The sequence below is a fragment of the Mustela nigripes genome, chromosome 4 (genome assembly GCF_022355385.1).
Source record: "Mustela nigripes isolate SB6536 chromosome 4, MUSNIG.SB6536, whole genome shotgun sequence".
NCBI classification, from domain to species: Eukaryota; Metazoa; Chordata; class Mammalia; order Carnivora; family Mustelidae; genus Mustela; species Mustela nigripes.
The window spans coordinates 3,978,107-3,995,638 of record NC_081560.1 but is presented as its reverse complement, the minus strand read 5'-3'; the positions used below and the strand labels follow the sequence as shown (position 1 = coordinate 3,995,638).

Genomic DNA, 17,532 nt, shown 5'->3' with positions numbered 1-17,532 from the left:
CTTCGGTTTTATGGCTTCCGGACAGCAGAAGAAAACCTGTCGATGAGTGGGAAGGCGGTCGGAGGACAGAGAGCACCAGAAACGAGGGAAGGAAAGTGATAAAGACCAAGGAAGCCTAGTCCTTGGTTGGACGGAGGTTTTGAGGCACAAGGCAAGCAAAGGTCAGAAGCCCTGGGAGGTTCAGTGTGTGCAGACCAGCGGGGGCACCCGGAGTCCCCTTCCAGGGCCCCTCCCCATCCCCCACCCTGCGTCTCCTTTCCTGTGACCGGCTCAGGGCTGTGACACCGTGTCCCCATCACCCCCAGATGCCGTGTCCAGCATTCTCCCAGCCCTTCCTGGTGCCCGGGAGAGGCATCCTTCTCATACGCCCACCACCCCGACCCCCTTCAAGTCCCCCAGTTCTGCTCCAGTGTGAGCCTCTCCGAGCTCTGCAGGAGCTCTAAGGTCCTGGTCATTCCCACTAAAGCTTTCTGCTCATTTCACATGTGGATTTTGCTTCCGTGTCTATATTCTAAGCCTCTTGAGAACAAGGCTGATGTCTTATGCTGCTTGGATCCCTCCTGTACCGTGTCTGGAGTGAGAACACACTGGATATTCAGGCCATAACTGTCTCAGTGACGGCCACACTTGCCTTTTGTCCAGTGACCTAGAGGACATCCTAAGACGGTCTCAATTCATGGCTGAGTCAGGCTTAGAATTCAGATGCTGCTTCATTCTTTAAGAATATTTGGATTCTAGACAGCAAAGACCCTCTCAAATTCCAAATTCCCCAGCACTAAAGTGATGCCTTTACAGACGGTGTTCCACAGTAGAAACAAAATCCTTTTGCAAGGGGCAGGAGAGCCTAGAAATATGGAGTGCGGGCATTTACGAGAAAGAGAGACGGTGTGTGTCTTCCTCTGTCAGATGGGAGCCACGCCGACTCGGAGGTCAGAGGCAAGGATTCACACTCAGAGCCCCCACGACGCCAGGTGCGTAGTAAGCAGCCTGCAGAGGTCAGCTGTTGATCAGGACGATGTATCCGGAGCCCTCTAGACCCGCCTCTAGCCTACATCCCCTGCCTGGTGTAAATGCTGGTTTTTCTAAAACAGTTGCGGGCTAGTTGAACGTGTAATTGAGCCGTCTCGGGTCGCCAACCTCATGCTGCAGTGCCGTCAGTTAACCCGAACTGACCCAGTAGGTCATATTGGACATGGCCTCGACCATTTGACTTGTTGAGGAGACTCTGAGGAAGGATGGGTCCCCAAGACGTCCTGGCGATGTGCTCACAGAAACCAGGTGGTGCGGCTGTGTTCGGGGTCTCAGGACAGTCACGTCCCAGGCAGACTGTTAGCGACAGATACCGCACGGGGCTAGCCCGGGCTTCTGGGCCCCGGCGCGGTGAGTGAGGAACTGGCTTGGAAGACGTGACCAGGCTCACGGCACCAGGGACGCACGCAGTCGTCGAGGACCCAGTGCCACCACCTTTGTGCTCTTCTTCCCGAGAGCGCGGACCCCAGCCTGCCACGAGGAGCGTCCAGCGGCCGGCGCTGCGCTGCCTGTCGCACGGGGCTTGCGGGCTCCCCCGGGCAATGTCATGGGGCACAGAGTTAGGTCCGTTATTAAACGAAACGAGACTGAGACAAAGTGAAAGTTATTTAAAGCTTTATTTTATGACAAGTGTTAAGGTCAGATTGATCGGCCAGGGGAACGAGACTGAAACAAAGGGAAAGTTATGCAAAGCTCTATTCTATGCCAAGCATGAGAAGTCAGACTGACCAGCCAGGGCCATCTCCGAAGAGAGCGACCATCCCCAGCTCACAGGCTCAAGAATCGACTGACCGGTCAGGGCCGTCTCTGAAGAGAGCGACCCCTTCCCCATCTTACAGCCGCCTTCTATTGGGTAAAACCGCAACCCGTATCTCGGTATCTCAACCCACCCGGTTTGTGTGTCTCTTGCTGATTGGCTAGTTCCATGCGGTCTGGTGACTTGTTATTCAAGATTACCCCGTATCAGGAACTGTTAGAAACAGCACTTCCCGGGAAGGCTTAGTCAGCTAACAGACTCAGTGTGAGTAACAGGGTGGTCGTCCTTCCCAAGATGGAGTCATTTAGGTTTGGGCGAGACCTTCTCACTGTTACAAACAGTACTTCGTACTGATCGGGTGTCTCCATCTGGCCTGACTCGTCCTTGTATTCCGGGCTCCGTTATCAGGAACTGGCCCACTACATTTGACTGGTTTCCCGGACTCGTTTCTAAGTAAGTTTCTCTGGGCGGAGGGGGGCAGGGTCCGCTTCCGTTGGCTGCACAGACAACAAAACGGCTGTTTAACCGGAATGGGGTCGCTCTGGCTACATAGGCCCTTACACGCAGCAGGGTGTTTGAGCGGAGCCGGCAGGGGTACGTGGAAGTCCGCATTCGCATTAAACACGATCGTAGACCTCGATGGCCCCCGGCTGCCTCTCCTGTCGCAGACTCTGCCAGCCGGTAGCCACGCGGTGCGCCTCTGGAAGATGCCCCGGAGGGACCACAGGGAGCTTGTTCTCTTATCCTGAAGTCTCCGCGTGCTCCACGGCTTTCTCTTTCCTCATGTCAAAAACCCGGTTCGTTGGGAGACGAAACTATTTACCTCCATGACGAAAGCCTTCTAAGCACCCCTGCTGTGCTGTGGGGGGTCTCACGGCTAATTCTTGGCTGTGCCCGTATCCCTTTGCCTCTCCTCTCCTACCCGCTCTGGAACGCTCCTTCAGCTCGGGAAGCCCCCAAGGACACACTGTCTCTTGTGCACCGACGACCGGAGCACATGTTTGAAGCCTCGAATTTCTGAAGCTCAGTGGGGAGAGCCAACAACAGAAGAGTGCCCGTGGAACATAAGGCAGAATTTGCCTCGTGGCAGGGGAGAGGTGGGCGGGCTGGAGAGGGAGAGGCTGCTGCCGGCTGGAGAGGCCAGAGAAGGTCCAGCAGCAAAGCAAGACTCACCAGGTTTTTGGGGGTGTCCCTGGGAAGGGGGTCAGGGCCAGCTCTCGGGCCCGTGCCCGGGCATCTCCTAGAGCAGCAGGTCCGGGAGCCGCCCAGACGGAAGGCTCTTCCTGGGGGCGAGCTGACAGAAGCCGGTAGGGGCCTCTTGTGTGGAGTGAAGAGTTCAGTTTTGTTTCATAGACCGTAGTCTCGACGATTGTTTTCAGGAGGGACGGTGCGGTTAATGCGGCTGGATCTGCGCTGGAGGAAGAGGGCGTGGGAGCAGGGAAGACATGGGGAGGCCCGTCGTGCACGGTCCGGACCGGATTAGATGGGAACAAATCAGGGAAATGTCACAACCAAAGTATGGAAAGGGTGATTCTGCCCTGAAGACAGAGAGCAGAGTGCCAATTCCGTCGTGAGGGCAGGGAGGCAACGGGCTCAGAGGGCAGCAAGAAAACACGGCCAGAATTCGGGGGAGCAGCGTGCCGGTCTGCTTTTTCTCCCCCTGCGGGCTCTGTAACATCAGCATTTCTGGGCCACCACATCCTCCTAGGTGACATAAGGAACAGTGATGTCAGGGCTCGCTTCTCACATTTGCTCGAGAACGAAATAAGAGCCGAGCAAAAAGCATTTTAGAAAGTTAGGGATCGTTCAGATCATCCTAGCGTTAATGTCCCTGTGCAGCCCGGGGCCGGTGACTCACGGATTCTGCCCAGCTTCGGGGACAGGAGGAGGGATGCTGCGCGAGCATCTGTGCGCTTCTGGAAGAGGCTCAAAAGCCAGCTTTGCATCACTGCAGGAAGGGGATTTCCCATCTCCAGACAAAACAACGAAACAGAGCAATCTCACCCCAGGAGCCTGTCTCTGAAAGACAGGATTCTCAGCGAAACCTCACTGGGGCAGCCATCCGTGTTGGTGGTGTGTGAGCAGGTCCCCCGCACCCGGCTGTTGGGGCTGGGGGCGGACGTTTCCGCCGGCCTCCATAAACAACATCGCCGGTTAAAATCACAGCTCGGCAAACCGCAGCCCAGGGGACCATCACCCTCCCCAGCCCCCGGGACTTAAAACTAGGCAGACAGACATGGGGACCGGGGTCCCAAGACCGTCTTGCTGCCTCCTTGGCACGTGCAAGCCACACGTTTCTCACTCAGCAGGAGGCAGGGGGCCGGGGATGGCGGCAGGTGGGAGCCGACCGGAGCTCTGGGAGTCAGCCTTGCAGTGCGGATGAGTTGAAAACCCGTCACGTGTTGCACAGATGTCAGGCCGATCGGCCTTGTCCTTGTGCTCATTCAGCACGCATTTGAGGAGGTGATGGACATCTTCATGCAACGCAGCTCCCTCCATAGTGAAGGTTTCCTATAAATCATCGTGTGTGCCTTCTGCTGCCACCTTCCGTTGCCGGCTCTCTTATAAAGCCCATCTCACGGATGGGAAAACGCAGGCAGGGAGAAGGGCAACACTGCCGCTGACGCCACGGAGCTCAGAGATGGCTCCGGGTCACACCACAGCCTATACCGACCCTAGAATTCCGCTAATTTGTTCAGCTCTCTGACATCCCGCCCACAAAATCCTCTGCCCCGCCATGCCCAAGGGTGCCTGGCACATACTCACACTCAGTCCTTATTTTTGGATTAATTCATCACAGACGAAATGAGGGTGGACGTGTGGCATCTGCAGCCCAGCGTGAGAGGGAAATTAGCTGGACCGGCTCCTCCGAGAGGATCGGGTCCCCGAGTCTGACACTGAGAGAGGAGATGGGGGAATGGAAGGATCCAGAACTGAAGAAGTGAGCGATGGGGAGAAGTGGAAAAGGAAAAAAAAAAAAAAAAAGAAAGGAAGAAAGAAAGAAAAAGAGGAGTCAAAGAGAGCTGGAAAGTGGAAAAGGCAAAGAGCTGAAGTGAGTGCCGGGTGCTGGGGCACGCGTGGTGTTGCCTGGCGGGCATCTGAGGCTGGCAGGTCGAAGCTCGGGGAGTGAGGGTGGTCGCCAGGGGCCGGGCCGGAGCGTCTCGGAGATGTTCAGTGGCACAAAGCTGCACCCGGTGGAAAAGTCCCAGAGTCTGAAGCGCGGTGGAGGGAGCCCAGACAGTATCGCACCAGAAGCGCCCAACCTGCTCAGATACGAGACCCACTTGCTCCCAGCACAAAAGAGAGACGGTACTTCTGGGACAGGCTCGAGGTGCTCCCTGTCCCGACAACGGCAGTCAAATGACAGTGTATACATGTGTCAGAGCGAGAGGCTGCGAACCTTACGCTTACAGTGTTATAGGTCAAATATGTTTCAGTAAGAGATAAAAAATGTTGATTTCATGTAATTGTCTGAAGATGGATAAGGGCTTTCTTATGTATTCATCCAGAAGGTAGAGAAATGGGTCAGTTTAGGCAGTTCAAAAAATAAATGGGGCACCTGGGTGGTTCAGTCAGTTAAGCGTCTGCCTTCAGCTCAGGTCATGATCTCAGGGTCCTGGGATCGAGCCCCGCATCTGGCTCCCTGCTCAGTGGGAAGCCTGCTTCTCCCTCTCCCACTCCTCCTGCTTGTGTTCCCTCTTTTGCTGTGTCTTTCTCTGTCAAATAAATAAATAAAATCTTAAAAAAAAGAAATTAAATGCATGAGCTGTCAATCAAAGCCCTAGAGATCCCCTCAGCAATCACGCCAGCACACAGGCTGTTTGCCTGCCTTGTGAATCTGTCTGGTGTGTCTTTACCCCCGACCCTCTGGGAAAGGAAAGCTCCTATGACCTTTCCTCTCACCCAGTGCCACCTCAGTAGCCCTTGGGACTTTGACGCTGATTCTATTCTTGTGCGTTTCACGCTGCTTCTCTCTCTCTATTGATCCATACCATTATATTAGTTTCAGGCGGACAACATAGCGATTTGATGTTGCACATATTGCGAAATGGTCACCACCCATAAGCCTAGTTAAAGGAGAGGAATCCTTGAAACACAACCCTTTCTTAAGTTCGGAGTCGCCCTGGAGCTGACCATTAAGAAATTTCTCCTTGTTTTTGTCCCAGAACCTGGCTGCCAGTCTCTCCCACAGCTGGGCCTGGCCAAGACACAGAGTCCTATTGGATCGGATTGCAGGGGAGTGTAAGACAGGGGCACCACCTTCGCACCCAGTCCTCCTGCGCCCCCCTTTTCTGCCCTGATGCAAATGAACAGCGAGTCTTCCCAGCTGAGCTTGGGTTTGCTTGTAGAGAAGGGAAGCCCCCTGCAGGTCCAGAATGCTCACATTGACTTTTATGTGGATGAGAGAGAACTCTAAAACAGGTAACAGCTAAACACAAAGATTTATTTCTTTTGCAACAAATGATGTTCAGACAGAGCTCTCTCTTTCTCTGAAATAGTCTTTTCTATTAAAAAAATCTACATTAAAAAGTGACACATTCTGGGGCAGACCAGCTTTTAGAAGGAGAAAATAGCATTAATTTATCCTTTAACAAACATGTGTGGAGTCGGTGATTATTTATTTTGGGGAGCTCCAAGCAAAGAAGATACCGTTCATGGGAAAAGAGACATATGCTTTTCACAGGGCTTATAATGTAATGGTGAGGTAGGCTAAAAATCATTGTAATTATGCAATCAGTGTGCCTTTAATATATCCAGGGGCCCGTACTGTGAGACAGTATCACGGGGTGGTCTGCTCAATCTTTCAGTCTCAGAAGCGCTTCCCTGACTCAACAGTTGAGGTTGTAATTTGCATGGGCTGCTCTGACTTCATACCCGCCGAGGCAATAGCACATGCAAAGGCCCTTCTTGGTAAAGATCTTGCTGGAACGGAAAGAAGACTAGCACGTAGTGAGCTGAGACAAGAGAGGGCTGGGGGCCCAGATCACACAGGGTCTCCGGCCCCTGATAAGGATTCTGTGTGATATCCTGTTTGCAAACATAAGCCTGTGTGGGTTTTGACCAGGAGGTGATACACAAATCCTTTCAGATGAGACACCTGAGGGGACCCTCTCTCCTCCGTTCAGGGGAAGGGCTGTGGCCACCGCGGATGGGAGCCGGTAGTGAAGGTGGAGAGAAGCTGACCGGGTCCGGATGCACCAGTGTGGAGGCTGAAGTGATGGGGGGAGACGGAGACTGTCCCAGGGCTGGACTCGAGTGTCTGCTGGTAGAGCGGGTGGAGCCTGGAGGAGGAACAGGTGAGGAACCTCACCGGGGGGGGAATTCCAGCCCAAGGAATTCACTGCCTTACATACACCCCAAACCTGGAATGTGATTCATTGGCAATTGCCTTTTTAAGATAAACATGTTAGATCAAGTGACGAATATGTAGGAGCTATTGAGAATGAGATGACCTTTTTTAAAAAAAGATTTATTTATGTATTGTAGAGGGAGAGCACATGCGGGGGGAAGGGCAGAGAGAGGGAGAGAGAATCTCCAGCAGACTCCCTGCTGAGCGCCGCGTCTGATGTGGGGCTCGATCTTATGACCCTGAGATCATGACCTGAGCCGGAACCAAGAGTCAGACGCTTAACCCACTACATCACCCAGGAGCCCTGAGAATGAGAAGAACTTGAGATGATGATGGGTCCATGCCTTTATGCCCAACAAATGTCCTAGAAAACAATAATTCTGGGCTCTATTTGTTTTTGTTTTTGTTTTTTTCCAAGACATTGGTCTTTCGTAGAGCTTGTAGGGAATTTTCTTTGGTTGTTTTATTTTTTTCAAATGAAACTCCAGCAGTTACTGATGCACCATCACTGAATAGAAACACTCCCGTGGCTTCTCAGAATTCAGATTCTGGAAATAATAACATCGAAAAGCCCAAAGTGTAATCAATTGTTTCTCCAACACAGTGGTTCCTGCTTCTGAACTCTCTCTCAGAGAGTTATTCTGTTGCTACCTTGTGCACTTAGCAAACACAATTTACAGAAACAGCGTGGGGTGCTCTAATGTGGAAAAAAGAAATGCAGGGGAAACACAAAACAGCCCGTGAAACTCCCTGCAAGTGTTTGAACGAACGTTGGGTCCTGCTGTCTGTTGCAAGGGTCTACAACGAGAAAGAATTTAAGTCTTTGAAGAAAAATAGATATATGATGAAAAGCCTCTTATTTGCTTTAAGACCATTTCAATGAATAAAATTTTGTACATACATAGTTTCTCGAAGTATAAAATACTGATTCTTATTTTAATATAAAAAGCATTATTATATTCGAAAGCCAGAGGAGTTTAAAGTAGACTCCTAATCATTTTGCCTAAGAATGAGAGCATTTAATCTGCGGTTTGAATCCCCGGTCGCAGCCCAGGTCGGCTTGACGTAGGCAGAGGAGACAGGGCTTTGGATATTGGTAGTTGGAGGGTGGTCAGCGGAAGTAGGTTTGGGCAGAGGGGTTAAAGAGAATAAAATATGAAGGTATTTTTTTTTTAAACTAGTGTGAATGCCTCCCCTCTGCATCGTGAGCCCCGAGAGGGCAGGGCCACAGTCTCCCTCCCCGCACCTGCACAAAGGTCGGCACGGCACATGGGTGTGCTTGGGAAATAGTTACTGAGTGTATGATGTCAAAGAGATCCCAACACGTATTTTGCCTATTTGAATCCCAAAATTGGTCCCAAATGACAGAGATCCAGACAAGTGGACTCTTGTGCCGACTCTTTCCATAGCTCCCCTCAACACTCTGGAACTTCAGAATGGCCCAGAAGAAACCCAACCAGAGGGGTGCTATGGTCTTCGTCAACTGGTCGACCCAACAAGGCTGCTGGACTTGGCAGCAGGGGAGGGAAGAAAGAAGGTGGACTGGCTCCCTTACCCGCTTCTGCCTGTGCGATAGAGCACGTGTTGAGTCAGGTCCTCTAATTGGATAGTCCTCTTCTTTTTTTTTTAAGTATTGAGGCATAATCGATGCATAAAAATCTGTATGTAATTTGTGAATACAACTCAATAAGTTTGGGGATAAGTATTTCACCTGTGAAACTGTCACCAGCATCGAGGCCATAAACATGTCCCTAGGAAACTCCTAAAGTTTCCTTCTGCCATTATTATTGTTATTATTATTAGAACACTTTACATAAGATCTACCTTCTTAGCAAATTTTAGGTATAGACTTTGTTATTATTAGCTATAGAATCTGTACTGTCTCGTGGACCTCCAGACATGTTCATCTGACACAACGGTAACTTTGCACCCTTGACCAACACCTCCCCATCCCAACTGCTCCCCACCCCAGCCCCTGGCAGCCACCATTCTTCTCACTGTTTCTATAAGTTTGACTGTTTTAGATTCCACATATGAGTGAGGTCATACTGTATTTGCCTTTCTCAGTCATTGAATATAATGTCCTCTAGGCCCATCCATGTTGTCACCGTGGGCAGGAATTCCTTCTTTTTAAGGCTAGATAATATTCCATTACCTACCTACCTATCTATCTATCTCACATTTTCTTTATTCATCCATCCATCCATCAACGGACATTTAGGTTGTTTCTAGATCTTGGCTATTGTGAATAATGCTGCGATGCTTGTGCATTGCGTGCAAATGCTCTTTGAGATCCTGATGTCAGCTCCTTCGGAAATAGCCAGCAGTGGAATTTCTGGATCAGGTGGCAGCTCAGGGCTGTTTGATGAGAGCATTTCCCCTCATCCGACTTACACTCAAGTGTCTTTGTTGAAACCAGTGGGAGATCTGTGCTGAGAGAAGTTATACCAAGAGCTAATTTCTGACTCATTGAGGAGTGAGTTTCAGAGTTGATAAGTAAAAACGCAAAGAGTTTTTTACTTTCCCTGATGAGCTTCTTAGATCTGGACAGAAGATAGACGATAGATGGTGAAGGATAGATACACGCAGAGAAGGAGGAATTGAGTTGTTTTCACCTGATTAAATGGGAGAACGGACTTCACCATTAATTGTTTTGTAGAACAGCATGGGAGTGGCCGATATTGGAAGGAAAATCAAGAGTTATGTTTCTAGACTTTTAGGTTTGAGAGCCAGTCAGATACTAATGAGACGCCATCTTCCCAGGAGAAGAAATCAGGGGGCGAACCTACATGTTTGGCCAACTCTGGGTGTGGATGGAAGTTAAAGCCAGAGCAGATGAGATGACCTAGCAGGTCTGCATAAATGGAGGGTGGAGTGGTTTACGGAGTCCCCTGGTGGGGACGTGAGTATGGAGACGGAGAGGAGGGGTGGCTAGTGTGATGGGAGGAGGGCTGAGGGTGTGGCTTCCCGGAGACCAGATGAAGGCAAATGCATGCTGAGAAGAGGACCTTTGGTGTCAAAGGCTGAGCAGAGTATCGTGGTGAAATGACCATTAGATTTAATGACATGAATTGACCTTGCTGGAGGTGGGTTTGGTGTTATTGTGGAGATAACAGTCTAACCTGAGTAGTATCGGGAGGTGATGGTGGGACAAGATCTGAATTCAGGGATCACAGATCCTCTTTGACTGAGTCTTGATATAAAGGGAAGTGGACAAGTGAAGAACAAGCGAGAATCGAGTAAGGTCAGGGGAGTTTCTTTTCTTTAATTCCTGTTTGTAAAGATGGGAGGCTCTTCGTGTGATTGCGGGAGGAATCCATAGAAAGGGAAAGATGCAAGAGAGGTTGGAAAAATGCCACCATGACATCTTTTAGCAAACTGGAGGGGACTGAATGCAGTGCACAGGTGGAGGGAGGGACTGTCCTTAGACACAAGCAGACAGACAGACAGACAGACAGCGGTCTTAGGGAAAGAGGGGATTGGCCCCGTGGTTCATAAATGACAGTCATGACAACAGGTAGCTAATGGCGCAGGCTTCAGAGAACGAGATTCATTTCATAAGGAGGGAGGGAGGATGGTCTAGAAGCCACAATGAGGAGCTACACACCTGCTTTACGTCCCCGCCAGTCAGCTCGAGGTCTGGAAGGACCGGCCGAAGAGCACAACACGGAATCTTCCACGGGTAGCCAGGATGCGGCAGGAGAACAGAGTAGGGACATCCATACAGGATGTTGTGGTATAGAAGATTATGCGGATGACCTTGAGCTCTAGAAGGCGCAGGAGGATCTGGGCTCTATGGAGGCAAGAGGGCTCAGAGACGCACAAAGCCCAGTGGGGTGCCTTTCTGGCTGACAAGGGACAACTTGGGACGTCAGTGGCTGGCTCACACACTGTGAAGGGTGTGGAGCGAGCATCTGGCAGACTCAGGGGGTGAGGCTAGGCATAGCCGGAGCTGGGAGGAGGGGGTTTCTCCAGAAGCAAGCAGGGCATGTGCGTCTCGGGTCCTGTCACTGTGGCGGGGGCATGTGGAGCCCTGCGACGTTCCGAGGTCACTCTGCCGCACAGAGCTTCCCCGTGCAGTTGTGCTTGTTGCGCACTTGATGTGAACAGTGCCCTCCACCAACACGAGCTCTCTCTTCAGAGATCTGCGGCACCAGTTGCTCACGTGGCTGATGAGAAAACCAAGCGACAGCTGTGTCTAGTGACTTCCCAGTTTCACACTATTTGTTATCTGATTCTGGTATCTTCCAGCACTCCTAGTCTTGATGCCGCCTCTCCAGTGGCAAGATGCTTTTTCCCCCGAGGCTACTGTTAACAGCCACGGCCAAAGGCTAAAATGTACCAGAGGAGAAGAGAGTCCATGTGTGTAAGAGAGAAATTTAAAAACAAAAGCTGTCTTTTTTACGGGTCTGCCTCCATTTCCTGGTAGCCTCTGCCAATCCCTTCTTACTGGAGAGCGAGGGTCAGGGAAGACCAGAAGGTTCACGTGCGTGGTTCGGTGGTGGGATTCCTGTAGGGCTCTTGGGCTGGGACCTGGTCATTCGGTTGCAGGGACCTGGAAATACCAGTATTTGGGGGCCTTTTATCTTATCCTAGACTGTTTGTCTCGGGAGGATTCTCCTGTCTCCTGCCTGAGGGTCTGAATATGGCCGTGGGTTTCCAGAGACCCGATCAAGGGATGTGGGCTGGGGAAATGTCTGTCTAGTGACTGGGGTTTCACTTAAAGCTCATTTTCAGCCCCTTGCTAAAACCTTCCACAGCATCTGGAACCCCCAGCCCCAAAGCCTCCAGCTCGGTAATCCTATTAGAGAATTTATAGTGATTTAAATCCTCTCCGTTCGCCTTTCTTCTTCCAGTCCCTGCTGTCGTGACAGCTTCCATGCTGGTGTGACCAGGTGTCACGCAGCTACACCCCGACGGCCCCTGGCCAACAACCCGAGACTCTGACCCCAAGCTTCCCAGGTGCCTTGGAGGGGAAACTGGGCGGGCACTTGCCCACCAGCAACCCGGACCAGCCGGTGAGCAGACCCGTCACATTTTGGGAGATGGAGGTGACGCACCAGGCCCGCCTGTGCCCAGCCCCCCAGGGCAGAGCGCCCCGAGAGCCCCTGGACAGACCTTCCCAGAAAGCCTGACGGCAACCAGCAACCAGTGGCCCACGACACGGGTCGGAATGCGTCCTGCCCGGGACTCCCCCTCCTTCCCTGTCCGCTTCTGGGGTCCCTTCACCCCAGCTCCTTGGGGTCCCATTCCCAAAGAAGCTGTGTGTCCGCTGGGCCTCTGGGGCATGCACGTGAGGAGGCCCGCGTTCGGGAAGGCACAGAGGGCCCTGGGCTGCTCAGGGTTCCTCCCACGAGCCTCTGCCGCCTCTTTGCAGCCGCCGCCCGCCGCCCCGACTCCCGGGCAGCCCGGGGCGTTCAGTGCCTGAGGCCTTTCCACAGCTCAGTGGTGCGAGTCGCCTGGCTCTCCTCTGCAGGAGACTGAGGCTCCAGCCTTCCCCACCCTGATCTATTATTTATCACCTTCGCGTCTGCTCAGCCTCCTTAGGTTCTGGGACTTCATCACGTGGACATCCCCCGTCGGGTCTCTTCCCTTCAGTGGGTCTCCTTGCCCTCGCCGGTCCCTAACCTAATGGCCTGCATTCGCGCTCTCTGCCGCGGGGCTTACACAGGGACGGTGGGGGGGGGGGGGGCACACGTGTCCTGGGCCATACGCAGCCCGGACCTCAGCCTTGTCCCTGGTTCCCGAAGGGCACAGACCTGAGCGCTGGTCCTGTGTGGCTGGGAACGAACGAGGGATCTGGGGTGAGACAGCAGAATGCGTCTGCGCTCGGTTTCCTCCTCTGTGAAGTGAGCGGGGCGAACTCACCTCTACGACGGCCCCCTCGCCCCTCTCCCCAGGCCTGAGGGGCTGTTCAGGATCGGACCCCGCCTCTGGGCCTCAGCGACACTCGCAGAAGCCGCTGGTGCTCAGGACCTGAAGGCAGCCCTGGCTGGGTCTCCAGGCCCGGGAGAGCCCGTCGCACCCGCCTCCAGGAGATGCGGCGCGGGGGCGAGTCTCATCCCCCCGGGGCCCGCAGACAGCTTGTTGCAGCTCCGCAGCGCGTCTCCCGCGCCGCACGTCTCTCCAGGATTAATTGGACATTTTCTCCCCTTCGGCGCCTTCAGGAATCTTTGTGCAACGTCGGCCTCCAGTGAGTTGGAAATTCCTGGGCTTCATACTCATCGTTTTCTTCCTTCTTCTAAGGTTCTCTCATGCATCAGAAACATGTTGGTTTTGGATAGAGGGGCCCAAAAAGTAGATTCTAAACCCATGGCATGCGTATGTATGAGCACACACGTGCAGTACACACGCCGACACGGGACGATACTAGCGTCTTAAAGTCCCGCATCCTGCGTGTCTGTGTGCTGGGCTGTCACTCCTCTGTCTGAGCTGTTAAAGTCGCCCTGATCAATGCCATCCCCCTCGCCTTTCCCCGCACACGACCCGACCGCCACGGTGTGGCAGGCTCTAGAAATCGTTTCTGAATCCTTCTCAAACACACGAGCTGTCACAGGAGGGACGTATTTCGCTGTGTCAGACCTGAAATAGCTCCCGTCTCCACCCAGAGCCCCAGTTTCTCCTGTTCAACCTGCAGACTCCGCTCCGATGTCACTCCCTCTGCGAAGATCCCCTTCATTGTCCCAGACAAGGGGAGACAGTCCCTCCTACGTTTGCCCCTAGGTTCCCTGATAACTCTGTTGCAATTAATACATGTTTCCGTTAGAATTCACACCACCTTAAATTATAATTGTATACGAGAAACAGGACACTAGCACGAGCCTCTTGTTAGTTTTGGCTGAGGCCCTGAAGGCTGGGAACACAGAAAACATCCGGCATTTTAAAGAGAGGAGCCGGCTCACCTCGCAGTTGCTTGAGGAATGAACTTAAACTTAATCGATGTTAGCTAGTTGTCGATCTCCGGCTCTAAGACACTGTGAGGTAGAAGGGGGTGGGGACGAAATCCCCTTGGAGAGGTTGTCAGGGTCACCGGCATTCCCCCCTCCCCCCACTCTGCCCTGGGGCCACCATCGTGATGATGGGGATGGGTTTTTTACTCAAGGAAACTGCAAGGAAACTTCGCGGGTCTCTGGCAATGTGCCCCACAGTCTGGATCTGGTCTCTCCCTGGGGCCCGGGACGGGGAGGCTCAAAGGCAGCGGCACGTGGCCGGGCCTCCATGATTAGAAGCGCAGCTTCCCATTCTCTCGATGCTCCCTGCGTGAGGGATGCGTGGGCTGATCTTACAACCGGTCCGTTCTAAGGGGACCTCTCGGGGGGTGGGACCCCTAGAGAGAGGCAGTCGCAGGAGCTCAGGGGTGGGGCGCAGATTGTAAAGACCAGCTGAGGAGAGGCATTGCCTGGTTGAAAATTGGGTGAAGTTGGAGCTCCTGGTAAAGAGTCTTGAAAAGGCACAGAACACACCCGCGCGGGCACACGGAGAGAGAGACAGAGACGGAGAGACTGATGAATTATCTGGTTGTTTATGTAATGCAGGGTCCTAATGCCAACACTGTTTCTATAGCCTATGCCTGGGTGTCCCCTCCCCTCCCCTCCCCCATCAACCTGTGGGTTCAGACGATGCACGCAGGGATGAGCGCTTCCTGGACGGTTCCCATCGCAGGGACCGCTCCCCTGTGCTGAGCACCAGCCTGTCCGGGAGTGGGACACGGGGTCACAGACTGGGGGACACTACCCTGTGCTAGACAAAGACACCAAACGGTTATCTGTGAAGGCTCTGCAGAGCGGGGAGGGCGTGGAGGCCAAGGGGCATGACTGGGTCGGTTTGATTCCGATGGTGCTTAGTAGCAGAACGCCCGCGGAGAGCTGCAAAGCTTTGTTCCACGTCAGGGAATCTGGGAAGGGGGTGCTCGGCGAGCCCGCCCGCTGGAGCCCCGCCACCACACCGATCGGTCTTCCACCAGAACTACCCCGGCTACTTCAGAAGTGAGGGAAAGGCTCCGTGTCGGGAGAGGAAAAGAACAGGAGGCTTGTCTTGGTACGTGCTTGTAGTTCTGCTTTGCTTTAACGAAACTCATCGTGACTGACATGATTCCAGACCGGTCGTTTTCTATGTTCAAAGCTTCCTGGGCGTAGGCATCAGTCGGGGGAGCTTACCGAGCCATACGGATGCTTGGGTCTCCCACTCAGTGTAATCGGACACTGTGGGGTGAGCCCTGGGAACAGGCCGTCCCTGTGACCGAAAGGACACATTTCTATTTTACTAAAAGCTGAACACTGGCTTCGTCTGTTCTGCGTTTTTCCTCCAAATTAAAGCTGGGTCTGCGGGTGAGCAATTCCAGAGGGGCTGGGGACCAAAGCTGCAATTAGATTTTTCTGCAGGGGTGTGACGACGGCTTATTTTGGCTTGCACAGAGGCAGGTGGGGACTGATTCTAACGACGGGCTGAATGGTCTGTGAGTCACCCTCCCGTCTTACTAAATGTTTGCCCACACAGAAGATCCCCTCCATCACTTGGTAATGATGCTATGAAATGGTGCTTCCTACTTGGAACTGCCTCCCAGGTAACTTATAGGGCACAGAGGGTCAGGAAAGTAATTAGGTTTTTGTTGCTGTTGTTGCTGCCTGGTGATTCAGATGCAGTTGTTTCTTTGTCATTCCTGATTTCTGAACAGTGCACTGCCCTTTCACATCCACATGCAGAAGCCAGAGAAGGTTTACTGTTCTGCAAAACAACTTATTTCAAAGCTTTTTCTTTGTGCTCACAGCAGTGATTAAAAATAGAAACCGTGAGCCCCGGAAAGAGCTATGAGTGGATCCTCTGGCTAGGTAGTTTAGATAAAACCCATTCTCCTCTGCATTTTGGGGAGAAGAGGCAGTATTTCCAGCAAGTGGCACTTGAAAAAAAAAAAAAAAAACCACCTATGATGGTGATCATGTGTCTTGGAGGTACAGATTATTCTTAGGACACTTACCGAAAGGATGACCTGATCGCCAAGTTGGCACGCAAAGGTGCTAGTGAGGGCTGCGTTGCGTTCTTGTACGCAATGGATAGTTCCTGGATGACCTGTGATGTGTGTTTTGCTTTTCCTTATAGGTCAATGCTCCTGTTCTCGGTAGCCTTGAGAACAGAAGGGAGCTGCCCTGCCTGCTGGCAAGTTGAAATGATGGGTGTAGCTCCATGAGCATTATGGCCCTTTCATCCATTCTTTTACTCAATCTAGACTTATAAGGAGCTCTATGCCAGATACTGGTCTAAGCACTGGCAATACAGTGCTTAGAATACAGAATAAAACAGCACAGAACAAAACAGCCCAAATGTCTGGGTTACCCTAGTGGTCTTAGTCATAAGAGTCACTAAGAGTGCTTGATAGGCATTAACTGTACCCATGGAGACTCTGATTCAACGTGTCTGGACCAGACTTGTCAAACTCAAGTATAATAGGACCCACACATGTAATTTCAAATTTTCTAGCAGCCACATTACAACAAAAGTGTAAGTAAGTGAAATTAATTCTAGTATCTTTTATTTAAACCTGTATATTTAAAATTATGTCATGTTGACATTTAATCGATGTAAAAATAATAATGAGACATTTTGCATTTTTTTTCTTTGTACTGAGTCTTCAAAATCCAGTGTGCATTTTCACATCCACAACTCAACTGGGAGTAGCCACATTTCAAGTGTGTAATGGAGCCTGTGGCCCGTGGTGCACACAGAGCCTTGGGATCTGTAATTTAGCAAGGGGTCCAGGTGATGCTCACAAATAAGCACACTAGAAGACCTGTAAGGAAGCTCCCCCTTCTAACACTCTATCAGAATATCGGGGAAGGGCGCACAGGCATGTGTCTACCACTCAGTTGGCAATTAACACGTTACTCATATTTTCAGAACATCAGTGTCACATCTCATTTATCTTCCCTGGGTTGCCTCCCTCCCATCCTCTGTCTCTAAACTGACAGTCCGGGCTTCTTCTTAACTAAGACATAATGGTGTTGAAGATGATCCAGAGAAGAACATTTTAAGTGATCAAGAGGATAAGGAAGCTGTCTTATGAGGATAAACTAAAAAGAGCAAAACTCTTCACGCTAGAAGAAAAAGGCTGAGAAGTAAAGCCTATCAAAGTCTGTGAGGTCATGAAGTACATGGAAATGCTGAACATGAACATTTCAAAATCCAAAAATAGCAGAACAAGAGGGCCTGTTGGATAGTTTGAAATAGTTAGCTTTAGGACAAATAATGAGAAAAAAAAGACTTCTTTAGGCAGCAGATACAAAAGTTAGAGAGGTCGTTCCCTGTGGTATAGCAACAAATAAAATGCAAACAGATTCAAGCAATGTTTTAGTTTGAGCCATAACTTTTTCTTCTCTTTTCTTTTAGAAAGGGAGAGAGAACA

At 51.6% G+C, this 17,532-nt stretch overlaps 1 protein-coding gene and 1 pseudogene across 1 annotated transcript in view; both read left to right on the top strand.

Annotated features, from left to right (window-relative positions):
- Positions 1-6,935: 6,935 nt before the first annotated feature.
- Positions 6,936-17,532, top strand: part of LOC132014850 (uncharacterized) — a 35,936-nt gene continuing 25,339 nt past the window's right edge. Inside the window, exon 1 of the mRNA XM_059395552.1 lies at positions 6,936-7,083. Coding sequence (XP_059251535.1) covers positions 6,936-7,083 — 148 coding nt within the window. The remainder of the gene's footprint in view (positions 7,084-17,532) is intronic.
- Positions 7,191-7,900, top strand: LOC132016917 (PAX3- and PAX7-binding protein 1-like; annotated as a pseudogene).